The 24,705-nt window shown below is 37.3% G+C and overlaps 1 protein-coding gene across 3 annotated transcripts in view; it reads right to left on the minus strand.

Annotated features, from left to right (window-relative positions):
* thrb.S (thyroid hormone receptor, beta S homeolog) overlaps positions 1-24,705 on the minus strand; it is a 220,983-nt gene that overhangs the window by 34,174 nt on the left and 162,104 nt on the right. For 2 of the 3 annotated variants that reach the window (XM_041567090.1, XM_018268611.2), the window contains exon 4: positions 13,333-13,396. In XM_041567090.1, the coding sequence (XP_041423024.1) occupies positions 13,333-13,351 (19 nt within the window). In that variant the 5' untranslated portion in view covers positions 13,352-13,396. Of the gene's footprint in view, positions 1-8,325; positions 8,449-13,332; positions 13,397-24,705 lie in introns of those variants that run through there. The other variant, NM_001087781.1, reaches the window with a different exon arrangement.

The raw sequence follows: 24,705 nt of genomic DNA on the forward strand, positions 1-24,705 counted from the left end.
ATTTAGGTTCTTAGCACACAAAACATTAAGGATTCAGCCTTGTATGACTGTTCTTACCACAGAGTGACCTGGTTCACTCCCTGTTACCTAAGTGTGGCATTCACAGGGATCACTGATCTGGCAGTGAGTGTTTTACTGTTATTTATGATGTTCTTACACAGACATGTAGCAGCAGTTTGTGGCAAAGAAGGTCTTAAAATGTACATTTGCCATTATGAAGTATAATATTAATATCAGGGCAATATCATTGTCTGTAAAACAGGTAGAATTGTCCAGATCCAGATGAGAGCAGCTAAAGGCAAGTTCTTATGAAAAGAGCATTTTACATGATATCTGCATGGACAAATATATATCAGTTAATTACCAATGATATATTACTATACGTAAATTACCAAGTACATCCCTAAGCAAAGGAAACATTTCTGGGCAAGTATTTTTGTAAAAAATTTCCCTTCAGTTTGCCTCCTTTCAAAATACTAGCTCTATTCATTAATACCTTTAAATAGTTGCCTCTATCATATGCCCTATTTCCCATCTGTCTAATGACCAGTGAAACTCAAACAGCATCTATTAAAACAGGGGGTCACCCTGCAGAGGGAAGAGGCATTATTGAATGCAATGCATGCATTCAATCTAAAAGCTAGTCATACTGACCTTCAAAAAAAGCAAAAACAGGGGATCTACCAAAAGGAAACTATTACATTTGTTATAATTACTAAAAGCAAATCTGCATATTTTGTGAAAATTGCGCTACAAGTTGTTTAGAGACAGTTGAATAATGCAGACTCCTATGAGGTCCTTAAATCGAACCCCCAAAATCTGTTTAAGGAAAAGTTGGTGGAGTTGGTAGAAATGGGTAGGCGTGAAGGTATTTATACCGATAGAATTAAAAGTTACTTGATTCCTGATAATCCCAGTATACCAATCTTCCATATTTTACCTAAAGTACATAAAAACAAGCACCCCCCAGAAGGAAGGCCCATTGTCTCCTGTATAAGTTCGTTGATGGAGAACCTGAGTTAATTGACATGTTTTTTCAGCCTTTGGTTAAAAGGCTGGATTCTTATCTTTGTGACGCCAAGCATGTTTTACAAGTTCTAGATGGCTTCCTCTGGGATGAGATTGAGTTTATCTGGGCAACTGTGGACGTTGCTAGCCTGTACGAAACGCGTTAGGACGTGTAGCTTTTAACAATATGGAATAAACCTTCTTTTTACTTCATCGGCTGGCTGCAGGAGTGCGTGTACATTCTTTGATTAAGATATCACCTAAACTACGGGTTCGGGGCATGGCACCCGGGCCATTTGCCGGATTCGGTGAGTGCGATATTTGTTGACTTCAATGCACAAAAAGTCTAATTGAATTGATTAATCCTAAGTGTCGGACCTGGGGTTTCCACAGCTGGTCAACTCTACCATTTGGTGAGCTATAGTTCTGCATTCACTTTGGACACTACAGAATTGTGAGCACATAAAATTGTTTTGTGCTTTAGACAATTTTTATGATGTAGTAAGAGGGATTAGAGTTTATGAGAGAGAGATTATGATGAATAAAAGCTGTAAACCGCATAAACCAATTTTTAGTAAAACAGAATGCTTGTGAAAATGGGACAAATTCTTGACCTTCAGCAGTTCCTTAGGACAAAAAATAGCTCTCAAAAATATATTTGTTCTTTATTGGGAGCAGTTCAGAAAATAAGTTATGAGAAGAGTCATGAAGTTTCGATTGCTGACTCATATCTTTGTACACAGCTCTTCCCACTGCTTGTCATTGCTGTGAGCCAGGAAATATTTTCTCCAAGTGAAAATTGAATTCTGATCACTTTGCTCTCCAGCCAAAAACTCTGACTAGCAACAGCTAGAGACTCGAGCCCGCTGAAAGATAGAGTTTAAGGGGGGAATGTGTTTTCTTAGTTCTATGAATGTCTGTTCTCCCTCTGTGTTGTTATGAACACAGGGGGGAAGAGTCCAAACCCCTGTGAGCTGACAGGAAGGAAGTGCTGTAGAGTACCACCACTTTGTAAAGAGACTTAACCCCTAGTTAGTTATTAGGTCATAATACACAGTGGAGATCACTAAATACGTTAAAAAGCTGCAGAGGGGCCCAGGCGGTATAGGGGACCCCATGAAGCCCTAATTAATGATACATTTCAATAAATAGTCGCAAAAGAGGACGACTTCTGGATATTTTGGGAGCCCTAAAATATATTTGCCCTGGGGCCCAGTAACATCTAGTTACGGAACTGAATGATATAGAGTTATGGGATAGTGTCCACAAAATAAAGTCAGAATCGTTCAGAAAACTCAATATCACCGTTCTCATTATATATATTCGAAATAAGAGACACTAATTCTAGCAAAAGTTCACCTTAGTCATTTATATTGCACCAATAGTATTAAGTGCCTAGAACTTAAATCTAAAATGTATACATTTCACCAGTGCCCAGAGGGGGCCCACACTCCAGTGGATATGTCAGTGCCTCAACCACAGTTCTGCTGACAACTCGGCTTTCTCAAGTGGCCGGATGTTTTGAATAGACGTCATCTTTAAGGGGAAGTTCACTGACGTCATCCGCATTGCCATAGCAATGCACATCGACTTGCCATAAATATGGATACAAACCTAAGCCATGCATTCATTACAATCTAGTGGAAAATAACAAATTACTCTTAGAGTCCAGTTTGTCCTGATCCTGCGTGGAGGCAAATGAGTGCCTGCTCTCCCATGTAGCAGCGATACAGGACTCCTGTAGCACCATAAAGAAGGAAATAAGGGCAGGATTTCCTGCAGTAGCAGAACAGGGCTACATACCTGTCTCAACTGTCCTGTGTATCTACCTAGTCTTGCTCCTGCAACAATGAAACTAGAGACAGGGATTGCCCAGGTGCAGTAACCCATAACCCATACTGATTGATTGCTTTAGGCAATTCAACCAGTAGCAAACATTGTCCCCTTTATCACATTTCCGATTAAGGCTTTTGCTATTTTTTGTAATTTTGTTTATATATTGTTGATTTATGAAGGAATAATACATCGTAATATTAGTTTTTAATATTATGTTAACAGTGGTATTGATGATGATTTGCAGTTAGACATTTTTTTCTGGCATGATTACCCCAACAACCACTCAGCAGTTGGAAGTTATAAAGATAAGCTAGAAAAATGGGGATAATGAAGCAATCAGGTTGATCTGTTATTGGTTCAAGGGTCAACAACCCAGACAGGCAGATAGGGCTGGTAAGAATTAGAATAGAAAGGCTATTAATTTAAAAAACATGCAACATAAAAAAATAAAGACCAATTAAAAACAAGTAAAAGCTACAAATATCTAGAAGGCCACACCAAGATTCAGCAAGTGCCATGTATAGCAGTCATCCTATACAGGAGTGAAACAGACTTCCCAAGGGAATGATTACTGCCCGCCCAGGCATACCCTCAAGTGGAAATCTATAGGGCTCATTCACAACCACCAAGGCCAATTGTGCAAATGCAAAGTTTGTCAAAAAAATAACCTGGCATTCAATAAAGGGAAACTAAATTCTAAATAAAATAATGCTAGAAATGCTGTATTTTGTATACTAGACATAAACACGAACTTACTGCACCAGAAACCTGCTTTCAAAGTTGGCCACAGGGGATCACCATCTTGTAACTTTGTTCAACATCTTTGCAAGACTATGCGCATGCTCAGTGTGGTCTAGGCTTCAGTTGGGAGGTTAAGCTTAGGTATCTTCATAAATTATCAAAATAGTACAAGTCAAACAATATCTGCCATAGAAGCCAATACAGCAAGACTGATTAATAATCAGAACATGCAGACTGCACTGGGTCTACAGATCGCTACACAATCGCTGGCTGCTTTATAGGGAAACAAACAAAGCTGCTTGAGGTCAGGGAAGTAATGTGGGGGAAGCTTCCCCCTGCCATTTGAAAGTATGATCCTTTCCCTGCAGAGCAGTTAGGGACCATCTGAACTTTCCTTATCGCAGCAGTCAGAGCAAGTAAAACGAAGGGGGAATTTCACTGCATACAGTCAGGGTTATTATAAAAATGGTACACATTTTTTAATTAAAGTATATTGGAGATAGATATTAAGTAAAAATGGGATTTAATTGTTTTGCCTTTACATCCCCTTAAGGTACTTGCATCTAAAGCTGCTCCTTGAACTACAGCATAGTATAGTTTGTCACAAAAATATTGTGCCAGGGCTCCTAATGTTATACTGTAGGTGACCCTAGGAGCTACCACCACCTCCATGGTTCCCACAGCAGCCTGCATGATTTGCTGCCACAAACTTGTGCCTATAGAATTGGGTGCAGCACCATTTTCATAATGATGACATCCCCACAATGGCAATACAGTTGTAGCAAAGTGTATGTGCAACTGCACAAGTTATATAACATTATTTGCAATTGTGTCACGTGCATCTACCAATTACGCTGGAATTGTGGGGAAAAACTGCTGCATTGTGGAATGCAAAAATCATAGAGTCTCTGAGAGTAAATACATCATTTCTTAAGGTTTTTTTTATGAACGAAGTTACACAAGGTAGAGAGGAAAACATAACAATGGGTGTTTTTATCATTGCCTCAGTATCATGTGCCATTCTGTGCAAACTGGGAAAATATTATAATATGAATTGGATGTCCTTAGTCTTAATCAAATTATTGCAAATAGTACAGTTAATGCCTTCAGAGACATCTACACTCTGCAATAAATTGAAATAAATGACTGGGATTTGACGTAATATCTTCTCATTTTATGGTGGCTCTCAGTGCATACTATCATTTAAATATTACCTTAGCTGACCTGGATTAGGTGCTGGCGCAATACAATGAAAGATGAATTGGATTTTATATTATGCTATTAAAAACATCCAGATGGCGTAAATTATTTGCATACTGATGCGATGCACAAGAAAGCAATATTAAGATGTTCTCTCTGCCGTTCACTGCCATGGGCTACCGCGCACTCCCAAGTACCAAGAAAAATAACACATCATTTAAAGGGGTTGTCCACCTGTGAGTTAACTTTTGATATGATGTAGAGAGGGCTATTTCGAGACAATTTGCAATTGGTTGTCATTTTTTATTATTTGAGTTATTTAGCTTTTTATTCGGCAGCTCTTCGATTTGCAATTTCAGCAATCTGGTTGCTAGGGTCCAGATTACCCTAGTAACCATGCGTTGATCTGAATAAGAGACTGGGATACGAATTAGAGAGGGCCTGAAAAGAAAGCTGAGTAGTAAAAAGTAGCAATAACAATAAATGTGTTGCCTTAAAGAGCATTTGTTTTTTAGAAGGGGTCAGTGACCCCCTTTTGAAAGCAGAGAGAGAAAAAGGCACATAATTAAAAAACTATGAATGCCGACCAACTGAAAAGTTGCTCAGAATTATCCATTCTGTAACATACTAAGAGTTAACTGAAAGGCAAACCACTCCTTAAAGGGGTGGTTCACCTTCAAACAACTAGTTGGTTTCAGATAGATCACGAGAAATAACGACTTTTTCCAATGACTTTCTGCTTTCCGACCCTGTAAACCGTTCTAAATTGATACATTTAGTTGATACATTTCTTATCTTTGTCCCTGCTGAGCAGAATCTCTGGGCTACATTACAGGCAGCTGTTAGAATTGATACAGTAGTTGCTAATACTCCAGAGATGCTGCTGAGAAATGTATCAACTAAATGTTGTAAAATTGTAACAGTTCAGAATATGCACCTGAATTACTGAGCTGCCAGACTCAAACACCAGAGACACGAACATTCAACTTTATACTTAGATTTTGGAAAACCAGTAAAAAATAAATAATGGAAAGTAATTGAAAAAAGTCTTTATTCCTGGGGAACAATCTAAAAACAACTGAATTGAAAAAAGTGAAGGTGAACAACCCCTTTCAAGGTAATGTACTGTAAAGCCAAAAGTAAAATGAAACATAATGAAAGAACCTTTAATTCTATGCCACATTCTGATATCCACTATTATTGAAAGCAGTATTTGCCTGCCCCTTGCTATTATCTGTACTCACTCCTGGTTCCGAGTTTTGAAACAATGTAGCAGAAGCAAGCGGATTAAAGACCTGTAAAATGCATGTAATGCTGACAGTTCTCAGAATTCTAGCACAAAACAGGTACAAGTTTATGATTTTCATATTTTATGTTTTTAGAAAATAGAATTGTTCCTTGCCCAGGATTTCCTCTGTTTTGCAGACTTCTTTTTGCATAGGAGGAAAGGGAAGCTTATAAGGTGAGGTCAAGCAGGGCATTTTCACATTGTGTTTTTAAATATGTGAGGTTCAGCATAAAAAGGCGTGCAAATAATGGAATATGCAGTAAATCAATTCCCACTAGGTATTTGAGAGTGTTTGCCACAAGCAGGACCACCATCAGAAATCACAGGGCCCCATACGACAAAATTTCCTAGGGCCCCCTGGGCTGCGCCCACTGCAAGCCCCACCTACAGGTCCGCCCTCCACACCCCACAGGTCCGCCTCCCACCACACAGTAAAAAAACAAAAAAAATATTGGTGGCTAGGGTTCCCACATGTTAATAAAAAATAAAAAGATATTGGTGGTCTGGGCCCCCCATAAAAAACATTTGTGGCCAGGGCCCCCCTATTAAAAAAAATTGGTGGCTTGGACCCCACATGAGAAAAAAAAATTGGTCGCCAGGCCCCCCCCTCCCCACATTATAAGAAAATTGGTGGCCAGGACCCCTTAAACGTCCACGCCTTCCGGAAGTCAGCAGCTCTCAGAAAGATGGAGGGACCAGATAATCAAGTAAGTGTGCCATGGCTGGGCCCCCCTTACCCTCGGGGCCCCCTACAACTCTCCCCCCCCTGATGGCTGCCCTGGCCACGAGATGCCAGTATTTGCGTTTTTCAGGAAAAAACACCAAGAAACCCAAGAAAAAAACATATTACTGAACTCTATGGGATCCTCAGGTTTGGCTATACATCTCACTGAAATACATTGTTTCAATACAATGGCCAAACTCTTGCGAGATGGAATGCACATATACGTATTTTGTGGCGTTGTCTGCTGGTGACGTAATTACGCTGCACATTGATCAGTCCATCTACATTTTGCATGTAAATTGCTTTTCCCGCTTGGCTTTTCTCTAAAAAAGTGGAAGAGTGGAATGAGAAAAACCAGAAATGCATGTCGGGAAAACTACAGGCTGAAAAACACACCTTATCATGCGCATGATGTGGTTTCATTGAAGTATTTACGTTCGACATTTTTAAAACGCCATAAAAAAAGCCTGGTGTGACCGAAGGGTAGTAGTTGGGATCTGACCAGAAAGTGTCCTGTGGATAAGCTTAAGCCTACAGTATATTTAGGAAGAATTGGACCATTTAAGAGTGAAACTGGGATATGTTCCCAGGATTCCTTCTGGTTTAATGTAAGCCAATAAAATCTGTCTAGCTGCAGGACTGAATACAAGTAGTTACTACTAGCAAATTGATGCCAGGAACTACAAAAGACTGTTACCATGATTATTGGGTTTTATTTGTTTACATTGTATAAGAGACTAATAAAGAGCATATTACTTTGTACAGATATAAGTATATTATTAGGGTCCAATCATAATGGATTGCATATTGGATCTATTGGTGCAAAACAGACCAAATTATACCTATATAATTGGTCTGTAAAATATATGTCATTTTAAAAAAGCTACCATCCCACTGCTTATAGTGCTGCTTGAACTGTACCTAATTATATTTTGGGTCATGCTTAGATCCCACAAAGAGAGTTTGTGGGGGAGGAATGGTGACAAATCAAAGTCACATCCCAAACACAGTTACACTTACTGCTGATACACTTTCTTGAGAACAGGAATAAAAGGCAGTGGGTAAAAATTGTTAATGGTAGCTCTAACCAGTAACATAAAAGTAATTCACTTCATCATACCTCCTAATATTTTAAAAATGAAAAGTGGGACATCTGATAAGCATGGAAAAACCAAGCCTACTTTGTAGCCATGCCTTCTTGATTAACGTTCCCATTCATGAAAACGCCCCTTTTTACATCACATTCAATGACATTTACAAGCTCATCTCTACAAGTTCTCAAGTTTGCCACGGGTCTGAAGTCTGTCAACACTAAAAACTAAAGGGTAACGTCCCAGACCCTCCTGTGGAACATTTGGGAGGTATGCTGCTGAAATTTTTACACCTTTTCACAACAGCAGGGGTGAACAGCAACAGGGCCACATCTAAAAAAAGTGTTGCACTACAATCTATTTTATCTTTGATACAGAATTACAGATACAGTTTTTATACCAAAAGTTAGGCACCCAAAGTCATTGTAATCACTTACCTGATACCCGGGCCACTGCTCCTATCAATATAAACCGGCCCTGGGTTTTTCCAGCGAGCACCACACAGCAATCCCCTTCCTGTATCTTCTTTCTTTGTGCGGCAGATGCAGTGAAAAGCCGAACTTTAACAAAAAAGCCGGAATTTCATTAGTCTCAAACTTTATTAGTCTCTTATACAATATGTCTACCCCAGGAAATTTGAAGAAAGATGGAGATGATGGCTGCGTGGTGCTCACTAGAGGAGCCACAGGCCGGTGCAGTTTTCTGCTGATATGAGCACTGGCCCAGGGTATCAGGTAAGTGAATACATTCTCTTAGATGTGTCTAACTTTTGGCATCCCCAAACTAAAAAACTCTCCTTTAAAAGTTTGCATAGCACTGAATTCATTATACAAATGCATGAATAGATTTACTTATTTGGGCTATAGCAGTAAACTTCAGTTTAGGACAGATGAAACGTAGCTGTCCTTTTAACAATACTGTTCTTGTCATCATATACAGTAACAAGCTTTGCCAAAAACTGTATCCCTTCCCTGGATAAGTACATCTTTTACAGTTTCTTGCTGACAGTTTGACATATTTACACGCATTTGGTCTTAGCCTTTCCCTTCTCTCCATGCAGGATTAAATGTTATTTTCCAGGCCCAAATAACAGTTCTCTTTAACTCTTTTGTGTTCTGAAGTGCAGATCAAAAGGAGTTTGCATTTAATTTATAACTAGAAGGTACTGGCACATTCAGTTATAAACTACACATTTCAAATTATAAATCCACAAATTCATCGATCTGCTGGCCACGGCCCTCATGGAGCAGATTTCAACATGGAAGCACGTGAGTTTGGATTTATGTGACTGACACAATGCCTTTGGCTGCAGATACAGGAATTGCAGAGGCCAACTTGGTAAGGCAGAAAAATTGGCTGAAAATAAAAATCTGGGATTTGGCCAGAATTCAGCCTTTTTCAGCAGTATTCGGATTCGGCCAAATCCTTGTGTCTGGCTGAACCGAATCAGAATCTTAATTTCACATGACTTTTCGTCACAAAAGAAGAATTTTTTCCACTTTTTCCTTTCAAATCCAAATTTCACCAAGGATTTGGGGATTCAGTGCATCCCTAATATATATATATATATATATATATATATATATATATATATATATATATATATATATATATATATATATATATATATATATATATATATATATATATATATATATATATATATATATATATATATATATATATATATATATATATATATATATATATGCAATGCAGACGAACGGCACTCACAGAACTTGCTGAATCAATCTTACAAAGGTTTATTTTGCTCGACGTTTCAGTCCCCCACAGGGACTCTTAGCGAAGGGACTCCTGACCGAAACGTTGAGCAAAATAAACCTTTGTAAGATTGATTCAGCAAGTCCTGTGAGTGCCGTTCTTCTGCATTGCTTGTGATAGAGATAGAGAGAGATGATCACTTGTCTTTTTCAACTTAAATTAACAATGTAACAACAAAGCCTCAGCAGGAAAACCCACACTATAGTCTTAAAAGTACTGAACGTAAACAGTGCTGATCAGCCAATTTACCCAAATTTTGTATGTTACAAACAACATACTGTATCATATTATCAATGGTTGTGCAGAAACCTTAAAGTTGAAGTCATTGTTTTTCTATTACGGAAACACATACACAGTATACACTCTTTTTGGTTGTTTGTATGTCGTGTATATGTAGCCACATTTGAACAGTAAACTCTACATAATGCTTGCTATACGGACTCTCTTGCATATCTAATTTAATTTGCTCCACATCTTTTACAGCAATAGGGGGCATAGTGGGTTTATATTCCTTTTAAGCATGCCCATATCTTAATAAGCATGTAATTGAGACTAGTCTTTTTGCTTTTATCTCATTTTTATATCAACCATTACTAGATACCATAAGAGTTTGCGCATATTCACCTGTACAAGAATGTTATTGGTACAATTAATAGTGGCACTTAAAAATGAAAATCTTTGGGCTTTTTTAACTGCTCTAGCCACTTTTTGAAATGATTGACCATAAATCAGGATTGACCAGGGCTGTATATGGATGAGAGATTTGCATTGACCTTGCAGGCGTATGGTCCCATGTTATGCCTGGCTGGCTAAATGGCTTATGACTCTCATACACATACCACTGGTCTAGAAATAGTATAGTACTGCACTTTCAAAGCCTCATTTGAGGACCTGCTTATGGACATAAATGTCATCCAATGTAATGGAAAAAAGTCTTTATTTCTGGTGAACAACCAGAAAACAACTGAACTGGAAATAAAAAGATGATCAACCCCTTTAATCAAGCAATTAAGGATCAAACACATTCACACTGCCACTTAAATAAAAAAAAAAGATGTCAAATGTCTCAAACATGCATAACACATATAGCCAACTGAGTTCGGAGATGTTGGAATAAAACTTCCCTCGCACGCTAGCACAGCCCCAGAGTAGTGATTTTGCTACAAAATAGTTGTTTGTAGGCAACAATGGTAACCAACACAATGTACCAACTCCATAAACAAAGCATAGAGTGGCTGTATTTTCATGTGCATTATTATTATGGAGTCTCCTAAGAAATATGACGAAGGAACAACCCATAACTGCCAAATCCTCGCATACAAGGTCATAAACAAAAGTGTAAAGTGCAAAAAAATAGGTAAAGTGCAAAAAATGTTGCTTTGTCTCAGTTTTTTGGACAACACCAAAGGTCGTTATGCATTCAACATCCTTTAAAAGTGCATTAAATGTCCTTTGTCTGTGCTACTCTGGGCAAATAGTGTGTCTGTATAACATTGCACTGCTGAAAGTACCTACAGTATGTATATTTGCATCCATTTTATAGTCATGGGAATGGTCCAAACATAATTAGTCTTCATATCAAAGGATAATTGGAGCACTTGCAGGGGCAAGAGACATTCAGAGTCATGTACTTAAAGCCTTCTTGGGAAAGGGGTTAAGTAAAAAGCCAACCAGCTTTTCATTTAACTTACCGTGAACACTGCCTATTTTTGTATAATCTTGTTAGAAGACTTGTACTTAATGATTGTTCATGGCAGGCTATAAATAAAGGGCTCCATTTAGCAGCGCTCAGGATAAATAATGTGCAATTAGAAGCCTTGCACTAGTGAGGGATGCTCTCTATTCTTTGAACTAGTGAGGGATGCTCTCAGTGCTTTGCACTAGTGATGGATCACCTTTGTACTTTGCATTGGTCACCAGACTTGCATGGTGCAGAGTGACAATTATACCACTCTACAAGTAATCTATTAGTGGTATACATAGTAAATTAGCTCTCATCTTCTCAAAATCTGGTTTGAAAATGTATTTCCCATGTCATCTTAAAGTATTAATAGGAAATCTAGGAAGATGATTAAGGTTCAGTGTCATAGCTGCAAAATGCTTTTATAATGCTGTTAATGGGGGGGGCTCTCTACTGGGAGAAGTTATGCTCTGTTCCATTTGCCTAATGCAGACAGACCTGTAACTTTGATCTGCACTTCAGCAGTCTCCAGAATTTTTGAGAGGAGAAAATATATCAGTTGAGCAGAGAAGCATTTTATTACAATAGGCTCTCAGAGTATTGCTGCGTGGAACTCGCTGTTTAAATATTAATACATACCTAAAACTAATGCTTTTATAATACAGCAAAACAATAGACTTCTGTAGGATGACCATTTATCAATGATGATAATACAGTGTTTGAATGTTTTTGGGTTTTTTTAAATTCCAGATTTATTCTAATCAAACAGTGCCTACAACAGAAAATGAGATGTCTCAACATATATTTTCTTCTAATATTTTTTGATTTGGATCCATTTCCCTGTCTCTATATATGCTGATCAGAAACCCGTGTACTACATAGAAAAGGCCCAATAAGAGTGAAATTGATCTATTGTTGGGACAGATGCCCTGGCTGTGGTTTATATCCCGGTGAGGCTCTGAATCATCCCATGAGCTAGTGCCCTTAGAGGTCTAAGTCCTTAATTGTAAGTGAATTGTTGCAAGGGTCTTTCTAGCTTCTCAATAGACCCATGGCACAGGCCTCCAGCTAGAGCAGTGGAGTACAGAAAGGCACTAATATGTACTACTTAAAATTAGGGATGTACCGAATCCACTATTTTGGATTCGGCCAAACCCCCGAATCCTTTGCGAAAGATTCGTCCGATTACCGAACCGAATCCTAATTTGCATATGCAAATTAGGGGTGGGAAGGGGAAAACATTTTTACTTCCTTGTTTTGTGACAAAAAGTCACACGATTTCCCTCCCTGTCCCTAATTTACATATGCAAATTAAGATTCGGATTCGGCTCGGCTGGGGAGAAGGTTTAAGCCGAATCCTGCTGAGATAGGCCGAATCCTGCCCAAATCCGAATTGAATCCTGGAATTCGGTGCACCCCTACTTAAAAAACATATTCAGCATTGTTACATGTTGCACACTACTAGGGAAGTCAGTGTAAATGCCACCATCTTCTACTGTAAAAAAATCCATTTTAAGTTAATAAGTCAAGCACAAATTGCCCAACAGTTTGGAGGCCTAAACGTGGCCATAGACATAACAATTACGATCTTTCATGGAAATGTTGTTTCCAAGAAAGGTTGTATGTTTTAATACACACGTGTAGAGCTGAATCATCGGATACAGTATATAGGTAGAAACAATAGAATTCTATCTGTATCTGACGATTCAGCACTCTCCAGCTTTTCCACCAGGGCAGATAGACGAGCCAACCAAAATCTAAGTCTTCTGCTTGTCTCCCACCATACACGCACCGAATATAGTACCAAACTTTTTATGTACAATAACATTGATGCGTATATGGCCAACATTTTAAGAACATTTTAGTTAAAGTATATCAGAAGGTATATCCATCTCTCACATGTCGCCTCTTAGCCAACATTTTGGGGGAAACAGTTTTCAAGATCTATAAAATATGCAATTACAGAAAACATTATCTTTACCTGACATACTGCTTGGCATTATGGATTGGAAGGTCTGCTCATTCTTCTAAGCATCACATATAACCTACAGGGGAAAAAAACAACACCATGTGTAAAATGTGACTAAGACAGTAAAAGGGCTGTAGTACAAAATATATACGTCTCTAGAGCAGAAAGCCCCAACCTTTTTTACTCGTGAGCCACATTCAAAGCAACACAAGCATGGTAAAACAAGGTGCGCCAATTATGGGCTGTGATTGAGTACTGGTAACCCCTATTTTGACTGGCAGCTTACAGGAGGCTTTGTTTAGCAGTAAATTTGGTTTTATGCAACCAAAACCTTCCTCCAAACCAGAAATTCAAAAATAAGCACCTGCTTTTAGGCCACTGGGAGCAAACATGTCGCTCATGAGCCACTGGTTGGGGATCATTGCTCTAAAGAATAGTGTAAACATTTTGTGCATTTTCTAATTGCACTGGAAAAATGTAGTGGCTAAATATATATGGTGGAAATTAAATAGTTTTGGTTGGAAGGAGTTATGGATACATACATTGTGTTTCTTTAATGAGGTCATCTGCTGAAAATTCAAACAAGTATAAGGCCTTATCTTTTAAATCATAAAAATAACGTTATGTGTTGGTATGGTTTCAATACAGCCTAAAATATTTTTTTTCCTATTAAATTTCAGTCTACATATGAGCATGATGTCATTGAACTTTATCCTGTTTTAAAAATATGGAGACAGTGAAATATATATATATATATATATACATATATTGGTGTGCGTTGGGTGATTGCTTGCCATTGGGAACTCATGTCGTGCCAAGTGTAGTTGCTGCCACAGAGTGCTGTAGCCACTCAATGCACTTATCTATCTGAATGGCCCAATGAATATATGGAACATCACAATGCGAGCATTACATTATACGTGTATTAGACGTCTGGTGCTGAAAGACCTCTTCCCTAAGCACTGCATTATACATGTTAGATATTTGCTGGTGACAGACAAACTTTCTAACATGCTGCCAATGATTCCCTATTCACCAGTTTTCACATTCTCTCCTTTCAGGACAAATAATTTCCTTAATATCCTTCCATATTCCATGTGGCTTTTCCCACCATTATATTTCTCAAACTTTTATCACTTAGGTCTTACATACTTACAGTATAATAGTCAAAAGCCAGAATTGCCTGTTCATTGCAAACTTTAGTTTTACTTTCCATCTACAGAAAAAATGGCGGCCACTATAACTGCTCTAGTATTTTGGACTGCCCCATCTTGTATAAAAACAGTTATTTCCAAAGAGCAGCTAATGTCACAATGTTTGTGTCGGATCTAGTGGATCGACTGGTTGCTTGACTATGTTCCCCGATTGACATTTTCTGATATATTGGATCATTATGCTCAGCACTGAACACTATCGCATGGCAAATTCTTATTCCCTAGTGCAAACCACACTGAAATCAATGACAATGTTGCTACACCTTCATCAACAGAACTCACAGTGGGAACTTTTAGAATAGCAGTAGCTCCAGGTCCCCCTGCGTAAAAAAGTGCACTTGTGTAAGAAATGCATGTTTGGATGCACATGGTATCTATTAATAGAGCCCAGTTCTGGTACTTATGATTTAATGACAACCACTGTAACCTGCAGCACTTAATATCTACCACCCATTTAGATGTGAGCTTTATGGGTCCTCTGCTTCCTACTTTAAGACCTAGCACTTCATCTTTAATGTAAATGTACTTTGTATTTATTACTGTATTGGCCATGTTTGGTCTCGTGCTCAGCTGTACAGTGCAATGAGCATAAGCAACTTTACTGTATATACATAAAAATATAAATACATACATAAATAGGCACTTTTTGGATATCTGCATGTTATGAATGGTCTATGCACACCTCAATCACATGCATTTCCTTCTTACCTTCAGGCACTAAGCAAAAGCTGTGTAATCATTTAATGTTAATACACATAGATATATATACATTTTGTAACTTTTCACCATTACTGTTTCTCTTAGAAAACAGTCACTCTTTGGCAGATCTGGCATTTTCCTGTAAACTGTAGCCTTAGAAATAACAAATTCTGTGTACATAAAGGAAGCAGGGAAAATATATGGATGAAAAGCTGCTTGTTAAATGCATAGATCAGTGCCAGAATTAAAAACACATTGCATCTTTGGCAGCACTATACAGAAACCACGAGACCACATTAAATAGAAGTACTTAAGACTATAATAATCTCTTTCTATTACTTACAGGCAAATAAAAACTAAATATAGCGCCATCTAGTGGGACTGTGTAGAATTTCTATTAGAAACATAGAAATGGAAATCATTTTGTTTCCATATTATACTGTCCTGTATTTATATAGCATCAACATATTCCACTGCTTTTTACAGAAGTTGACATTAGTGTCTGCTCCAGTGGAACTTACAGTCTAACTGCTTATCATATTCACCTGTACTAACATCCTCTAGTCCACAAGTGATACCATAAATAAGCCCAAGAGAAACACTGCCCAGCCAGACTGCATGGTAAATGTTTTTTTTCTAATATCTGATTTAGCCCAAATAACCACACCTAAGCAATATTTTACTCCGTATAATTCATTTGACAGGCCATCACACAGTTTAATTTCTGTAAAAACTTCTGTTTATCTGATAAAATTGACCCGATGTGTGTGTACATTACGGGGGTTATTTATTAAAGTCTGAATGCCAAAAACTCAAAAAATTTGAGTGGAAAAAAAAAACTTGAATTTTTCGGGATTTATTATACCCCGAGGATGGAAAAAGAATCCAAAATTCCGGCATCTCAAACCTGCCGAGGTTGTACTGTATATAAATCAATGAGAGAAGTCCCAAAGATATCCTTTGTGGTTTTCGGGCAAAGATCGGGAAAAATTCTGATCGTACAAATTTTTCTGATTTTTGCACGAAATCTTCATATTATTATCTTCATATAGTTTTTTCCTGAGCAGGAAATTTTCTGGAAAATGTATTGATAAATAAGGGGAAAAACCTGTGCGGATTTGGTCGGAATAGTTTTCAGATAAATAACCCCCTACATGTATGTGTACGACTGTGGTAGGAAAATTAAACTGATCAAATAAGTGAAGATGCATATGAGTAATGAATCTGTTTGCCCCTGAAGAATAAAAAGATCAGCCACCATAAGACGTCCGCACATTATTAGTAGTAACTACCATGATCATCAAGATAGCTGGCATTTGGGTCAAACTAGTCTAAACTAAAATTATACTTTTTCATGAAGATGCTATGTTCTTTTCCTTAAACCAAACACAAGTCTAATAAAATTGTAGACATTTTTCTTGTAAGTGTGCAGGTAAATACCAATCAATAAAAGAAAAAATTGAAACCAAACTTGCCAGAGCTGCTAGATTTTATAGATATCATTTTTGGAATGCTGTTTAATTAGCATCAATGCAGCATATTTCACATTTCAGTTTTTTATTTACAAATAAATAAAATTACATTTTTAACCAAAAAATGTTCATACAAATAATGTGAAATCACAGCTTACAAACAAGACGTTTTCTCTTTCAATTCCTTTAAGGTCAAATTAAGACTGGCTTAGTCAGCGAATGCTGGTAGCAATTTGAGTTATAAATCAAAGGGAAAATGACGAAGTTGACCAATCTCTGATGATGAACTTAATTATTAATCAAGGTTTTCTTTGATTTAGGATATAGTTTATTTGGAAAAAGGAGTCTAAACTTGTTTTGATACTTCTGTAAGAGTACTGAAGATCACTGTTAGTGATACTGAATGTTTGTCTAAAGACAAAACAAGCAGAGAAAAAGAAGAGTCAGCAGAAATGAGATTTTATGAAAGAAGATGATTTAAAGGCCCACTATACCCTAAATAATTCCTATGGTATGGGCATACACTACAGTGTAATTGTTTGCCCCACTGTATGCAATCTTATTCTAGATTTTGGACACATACAGTACAAGACTATTTGACTAAGCACTGACATTGAGGGGGTTATTTATTAAAGTCAGAATACTAAAAACTTGAAAAAATTTAGTTTCTTTTACTATAAAAACTGAATTTTTAGTCGGGAAAAAGCCAGAAAAAAAATCAAGCGATTCGGGGAAAAATTATACATTTCGGGTTTTCACAATTTTATCGAGTTTTCACAATTTTATCGAGTTTGTCCCTGATCTGATTAAATCGTGCTTTTTAAATAATAAATACGGTCCAACTATGGATTCTAGTTTGGTCTGACTTTTTTTTTTTTTTTAAAGAAACAATAACACCAAAAAATTAAAGTGTTTTAAAGGAATGGCAATATAATGTAGATTCCTGTGCGGGTCCATTTTTTGGAAACCACAACCTGCAATCTGCAACCCAGGTCCGCAACCTGCATTCTTGCCCGCTTGGACCTGCTACCCGACCCGCAAGTACCTTATCCGCAACCCGGACCCGCGACCCATAGACTTCAATGCATTTTTAGGCGAATTTTCATTGAAGCAAAACAGGTCAGATTCGCCCATCGCTAGTCACCACTAGTCGCTCAGACTATGGTCAAAAAAGTAGAGCTGCCAATAATTTTTTATTTTATAATTTTAAAGGAATGGCAATATAATGTAGAGTCCTGTGCGGGTCCATTTTTTGGAAACCACAACCTGCAATCTGCAACCCGGGTCCGCAACCTGCATTCTTGCCCGCTTGGACCTGCTAACCGACCCGCAAGTACCTTATCCGCAACCCGGACCCGCGACCCATAGACTTCAATGCATTTAGGTGAATTTTCATTGAAGCAAAACAGGTCAGATTCGCCCATCGCTAGTCACCACTAGTCGCTCAGACTATTGTCAAAAAAGTAGAGCTGCCAATAATTTAGTGGTGTGTCACTTTAATTTTTGTGCACTCACAAAAATATCTGTGTCTGCCTGGTAACAATTAGGGGCAGATTTATCAAGGGTCGAATTTCGAATAAAAAAACCTTTGAAATGCGAATAAAAAAGACCAACCGAAATGTATTTCCAGGTGAATAGGCCATTTTCATTATAATTAAAATCATACAAATCAAAGTAACATCGCATTAGATCGGAAGTCCACCAATTGACTCCAAAAAGGTTTTAGGAGGTCCCCCATAGACTAAAACAACAATTCAGCAGGTTTTAGATTGCGAGTGGTCGAAGTCGAATTTTTAAAGACAGTACATGATAAATTTTAATATTCGAGTATTCGATTTTTTTTCAAATTCAAATCGAATTTGGACTATTCCCTAGTCGAAGTACACAGAAATTTTCACTTCGACCCTTGATAAATCTGCCCCAAATGTAATAGCCCCACAAAGAACAGGTCTTGTGCAAAAAAACTAAAATAATATATATATATATAGTTTTGTAGGTAGGACCAGCACACTGTAGAGTAAAAAATGTTACAATGTTACGTTACATAGGGTCTTGCATTTTTAATAATTCTATAAATCCCAGTGTGCACCTATTCTTCTGATTTGTGGATTCGGTGCATCCCATACACACACACACACACACTTCATATGAATGTATATGTGAGTGATACTGTATAAAGTTAGATATGTCCATGACTACTACATATGGGATCCATTATCTGGAAGCTCAGAATTAAGGAAAATATGTCTCTCATAGACTCCATTTTATCCAAGTACTCCAAATTTTTAAAAATGATTCCATTTTTCTCTGTAATAATAAAACAGTACCTTGTACTTGATCCAAACTAAGATATAATTCATCCTAACGAGAGGCAAAACAAAATCCAATTTGGTTTTTATAATATTAATTAATTAGCAGACAAATTATGAAGATCCAAATTACAGAAAGACCTAATATCTAGAAAACCCAAGGTCCCGAGCATTCTGGATAACAGGTGCCATACCTGTACATCAATATCACTGGCATACTTTACATCCAGATATAATTTAACCTCATTTGACGTAGAACCAGCCTATTGGGTTTATTTAATGTTTACATGATTTTCTATTAGACCTTAGGTATGAAGATCCAAATTTTGGAATGATCAGTTATCTGAAAAGCCCCAGGTCCCAAGCATTCTGGATAACAGGTACCATACTTGTAATTCATTCTTCTGTAACTGAAAATCCTAATGATGTAAAGTCTGAGTGCCATGGCAAAGGATTTTATTGGGGATAGACAAACAATAACAATATATTTGAAGTGATTCTTAGTTGGCCGGAAAAAGTGCCACTTCATATGAAAAAGCTTTCAGACTAAAACCTTCTCACAGGGAAGAAGAGAAAATCGCTACTAGTCTATAAAAGCTAGTACAAGTGATGAAAAAAACTATTTGAGTGCCATTAAATTGTCACACAATTCAGAGAAACTTCATGGGTCTCAGTTAAATGTCAAACGGCAGACAGAAAGATCATTTTAGCTGCCTTTTTTGGGGTTAATTGGTGTTCAGTCCAGATACACGTCATGATTAGAGTTGATTAAACAATGATGTTTACAGAATATTTAATTCATTACACTTGAAAATAGCCAAACCTTTTCAGTTTTGGGTGTACAAAGTGGAGCACTGACTGCGTAATTAGAGAGTAGTCCCCAAATGAGCAAGTTCAAGGTATAATAACTTGAAAAATATCTGTTTGCCAACAAAAATGATTAACAATGACTTAGTATTACTTATCACACAAAAATGCTGCCCTTGGGATGATGAGTTCGGTGAAGGATTTGCTAACGCTGCATTTCTTAGTCCAGGAATGGCTGCAATTAAAATACATTCCTAATATAAACCATGTTAATCATAACATGAATGTATTTGCTTGCGTGTCCAAGTGTTCTAAAAAGATTTGCTTGCCAGCAGTATTTCTGCACTCAATGGATTATAGATAATGCTGGTTAATTTTCTGTTATCTGGTTCCCAGCATTCTACCTTTGATTCTCTCTAAGAAAAGTCACTGCCCTTGTCTGCTCTAAACTACAAGATGATGCTACTTTGAAACAAATGTCATCCCATCTATAGCCTAACATTATTTGCCATAACCCTGAAGAATGATGGCCCACTCTTTTGAACCCAAAGAAGTCCATACATGCCCAAATCTGAATAACCATTTTAGACAATCTTGACCATACTGCCCATCACACTAAGGGGCAGATTTATCAAGGGTTGAACTGAAAATTCAAATTCAAATTTTTGAATTCTTTTTTTGGTCAAAACTTTCAAATTCGACTAGGGAGTTATCCAAATTCGGTTTGAGTTTTTAAAAAAATTCAAACCTCATTTTGAGATTTTTGAGATTTATCAAACTATTGTCCTTTAAGAATTAGAATTCGACTATTCGCCACCTAAAACCTGCTGCATTACTGTTTAAGTCAATCGGACAACAATTTCATGGTTTCTTCCTTCAAATAGCTCAGCTTCCAGTAACGAGCAGGTTTTTTTTTAAAAAAAAAAAATACAAAAATATAAAAATCTTGGAACCTAAAACCTGTCAAGCTTTTTATTTTTTGGTCGAGGAAGTCGAGGTATTTGAATCAAGAAACCATGCAAGAGTTTGAGAACTCTTGCATTGTTTTTAAACCCAAAAGCTCATGTGAAAAAAGGCTTAAGCATTATCAAATGAGACTCAAAGTACAGTACTGCACCCTCTTATATGTTTCTATATACTGTAGATCATCGAATCAACCTGCATTTCTATTTAGATACTACATGCAGTGTCAGACTGGGGGGCCTGGGGCCCACCGGGGCTGCTGCCCCAGGGCCCCCCTCCGGACGCCCCTGTAGTGCCGGCGTCTGTGAGCATGCACGCAGCGCGGTAGTTGTACGCATGCACACACAGTTTTGTTCTGCGACCTCTGATAAAGGGGGTTGCGCCATTAATAGCCACATGTGGGTGCGGACCTGGGCCCGGCAGGGCCCACAAGAGCCGGGGGCCCACCGGGTTTTTTCCCAGTGCCCCTCCGGCCCTGACTACATGATTGAAATGGATTTCCTGTGTAGTATATAAGAGAAAGGGCACGCAAGGCCCGAAACATGTTGTATGTAAACTATGTAGTCTTGCATTAAAAAAACTCTGATCACAGCAGTTCCTGCTTCTTGAGTGCTCTCCTCATCTCTTATTTGATTAATGCCTACTGGAAAACTGGTAACTTTGAGAGGATTGATGCATTCTTATAAGTAAAAGGATCGAAGGCAGAGTGTTATAGTGAACCCCTAAATCTAAGTTAGTATATAAGATGATAATTTAATGTCCAGTTCTACGTTCTAAGTTCTAAGTATGGGATCAGATTTTACTGGGCCTCACAGCAAATTCATTGTAGGGCCCCCAACATATCGAGAGGTTGCCCTTTTTTACCAATATATGTTGACATTGATCATTAATAAGGATCTCATGGGGCCCCCTATAACCCGGGCCCCTCTGCAGTCGCAGGGTCTACTTCCTCTGTAGTTACGCCCCTGTATGGGATCCCTTATCTGCAAACCCATTATTCAGAAAGTTCAAAATTAAGGGTAGACCAACTATTATAGGGTTCATTTTAAACAAATAATTCTAATTTTTAATAATTGTTTATTTTTTCTATGTAATAATATAGCAGTAATTTGTACTGTATTTAAGCCTAACTAAGCTGTGTGAATCCATTTTGTTGGCAAAATATTATTCTTACTGTGTGTGTAGTTAATGTTCAGATAATAGATCCCATAACTTAAGAACCTGCTAATATCCCATGTGACATATGGCATCTATGTTTCTTAGCATAGGTCTATCTGATAAAAGAGGTGTTCTGGCAAATTAGCCTGGTGATATCTTCACTGATGTCTCAAAAACGACTATGGGTATAGGCTCTATTATTCAGAATGCAGTGCTTTCATTTCAAGTTTACAACCTTGTTTTCAAAAAAGTATTGCAGTCAATAAGATATCACTAGGAAAATGCTGCCAGTAGTAGTTTGCTGGTATGGCATTGTGTAAGGCTTTTTTTACATACTATAGTTATTTTCTCACCCAGCCATCATCTAGGCTGCATCACTGTTTGATTGAATTTGTTTAACCTTTGATGTTTTTTTCTTAGGTTCCCTTGTTCACCTGAGCCACATTTATTTTTTGTAAAATACAGTATGTAGTCATCGAGGCTTCTTCTTCCACCTATGGTAGTAATGGGCACCTGGCTTGCTGAGACTTTCGCTACAACTGTGTATAAACATTTGCTTTTAATATACTGGTATCTTTATTTTGCTCATGTTTTGCTAATTTTGTCAGTTTCTTGTATAGTGCTGTACAAACTTTAACTATCTCCCTTTCAATGTGAGCTGCAAGCCTACCTTTACCAGCAACTAGTCTATTATCTGCAGAGGGTAGAGAAAAGATAGATCAAGAAACATTGAGGAAGTGCAGGCAATATATGTTCAAGACATCTGCTGTACCTATGAACACATAAAACAGCTGTTTGACCTGTGCTGAATATTTTGGCTCAAACTTTTTTTGTAGTGTATTCACTTTGCTTGGGAGGGGGTGTTCTATGATGGTTTTGCTACTTTTGTGATTTATTCTCTAACAAATAGCATTTATCCACATACTTGTATATATTTTTCCTCCAGACAGCAAACGATGAGCTTGGATACATTGAAAGAGTTCCATGGAGAGGAGGATCTTTATGGCCACTCATGGACAAAATAAATAACCAGTTATACAGGCAATATTTAATTCTGTCCATTACCAAATTAACAAACTACACTGTAGCAGTCAAAAATAACGTTCCACAATATATGTAAGATTAATTATTAATGATAACTATAATGCAATTTCTGAGATACTAAACACAGCAGTTACACAAAGGGGATTATATACAGTATATCTATATATATATCTATATATATATATCTATATATCTATATATATATATATATATATATATATATATATATATATATATATATATATATATATATATATATAGATATACATCCATTGCGAAGGATTTGCACAGGTCTTATAGCTAAACAATAGTATAGTATAGTTAAACAATAATTTATTAGTTACACGGGACTGACGTTTCGGCCTACCACAAGGCCTTTCTCAAAGTGCCAAATAATTCACAGACATGCCTTAAATCCACTCACTGGCGGGAAACATCAGCTACAATGAACTCACGTCATCCATATCACAGACAACATCAATTAAACAATTACTCATTAACACATTCATTCGCAATATACCCACAATACATTATACAAGTACAAGATAAAAACCCAAGTCAGAAACAAGTTACAAACCCCAAGCTAAAAACAAGACACACTGTAACTTTATATTACTTGTATCAATCTAATAGTGCTACATGTTGTTATTAATGTTACAAATGTGTCACTCACTGAGAAATTATTTGATATCTAACTCAATATATATATATCTCATCTCCCCCATTTTTCACATTGGCTTCACTATTTCATACTCTGCTTTATACTGTTGGCGTCTTCGCTAATGACAAAGGGCAGAACTATGAGGATCCCAGTGGTCTGTGCGACTATAAAGATTATAAACCATCTTGCTGATTTGTATGTTAACTAGCGGCAGTATACTGTGTGGATCTCATCATCAGGTTTTTAGTGGGGGGTATCCCACTGGATCAATGTGGCTACGATGCTCCCGTATCATCTTATATTCTATTTTGTATTATTTCTAGCTGTTCACTATGTGCCGTGATTATGTGTTATACCTAAAATATAACTAAATACTCAGGTGTCAGTTAATGTGAATTAAATCTAAAGGCACAACCATTTCATAAATATCCATCAAGCAATTAATCTCATAAATTAATATGCATATCACCCCGTGAACTTGAAGCCCCGCTTCCTTTTATTACTTAATTACTTGTATCTAATTGTGCATATATAAATCAACTGTTAAAACCAAAAATTCAATTAATAGCTTCCCAATAGTGCGTAAAAAAATAATACATAAAAAATATGTCCCAATCAGTTCCAAATGATAGTCCCAAAAAAAGATGCACCCTTGTCCATGTGTATCTCCTGGTGATTAACCTTATACTGTAGACCCCTTTATATATATAGGAATGCCAAAAACTGGAAAAATTTGAGTAATTTTTACTACACAATTCAAATTTTTAACTGAACTTCAAGCTGGGCTGCAAATGTGGTTTCTTACCAAATCTCTACTAACTGGCCGTTATTGAGGGCTCAGCAACACAGCTGGGGGACCCTCTGCTTTTGGGGTGGTGAAAAGTAGTTATGTGCCAGTTGGAAAAGACCAAACTCTTACCGAGAAATGTAATAAAATTTGCAAAGAGAACAAATTTGCGGATTAGGCTTTTATTGCACTGAAAATATAAATTGAGCATTGTGAACGTTTAAGACCTGCTTAAAGGTGGTGTAAACTTTTGGAGCAAATGTAACAATTT

Source organism: Xenopus laevis, chromosome 6S (assembly GCF_017654675.1).
Source record: "Xenopus laevis strain J_2021 chromosome 6S, Xenopus_laevis_v10.1, whole genome shotgun sequence".
In the NCBI taxonomy this organism is placed as follows: Eukaryota; Metazoa; Chordata; class Amphibia; order Anura; family Pipidae; genus Xenopus; species Xenopus laevis.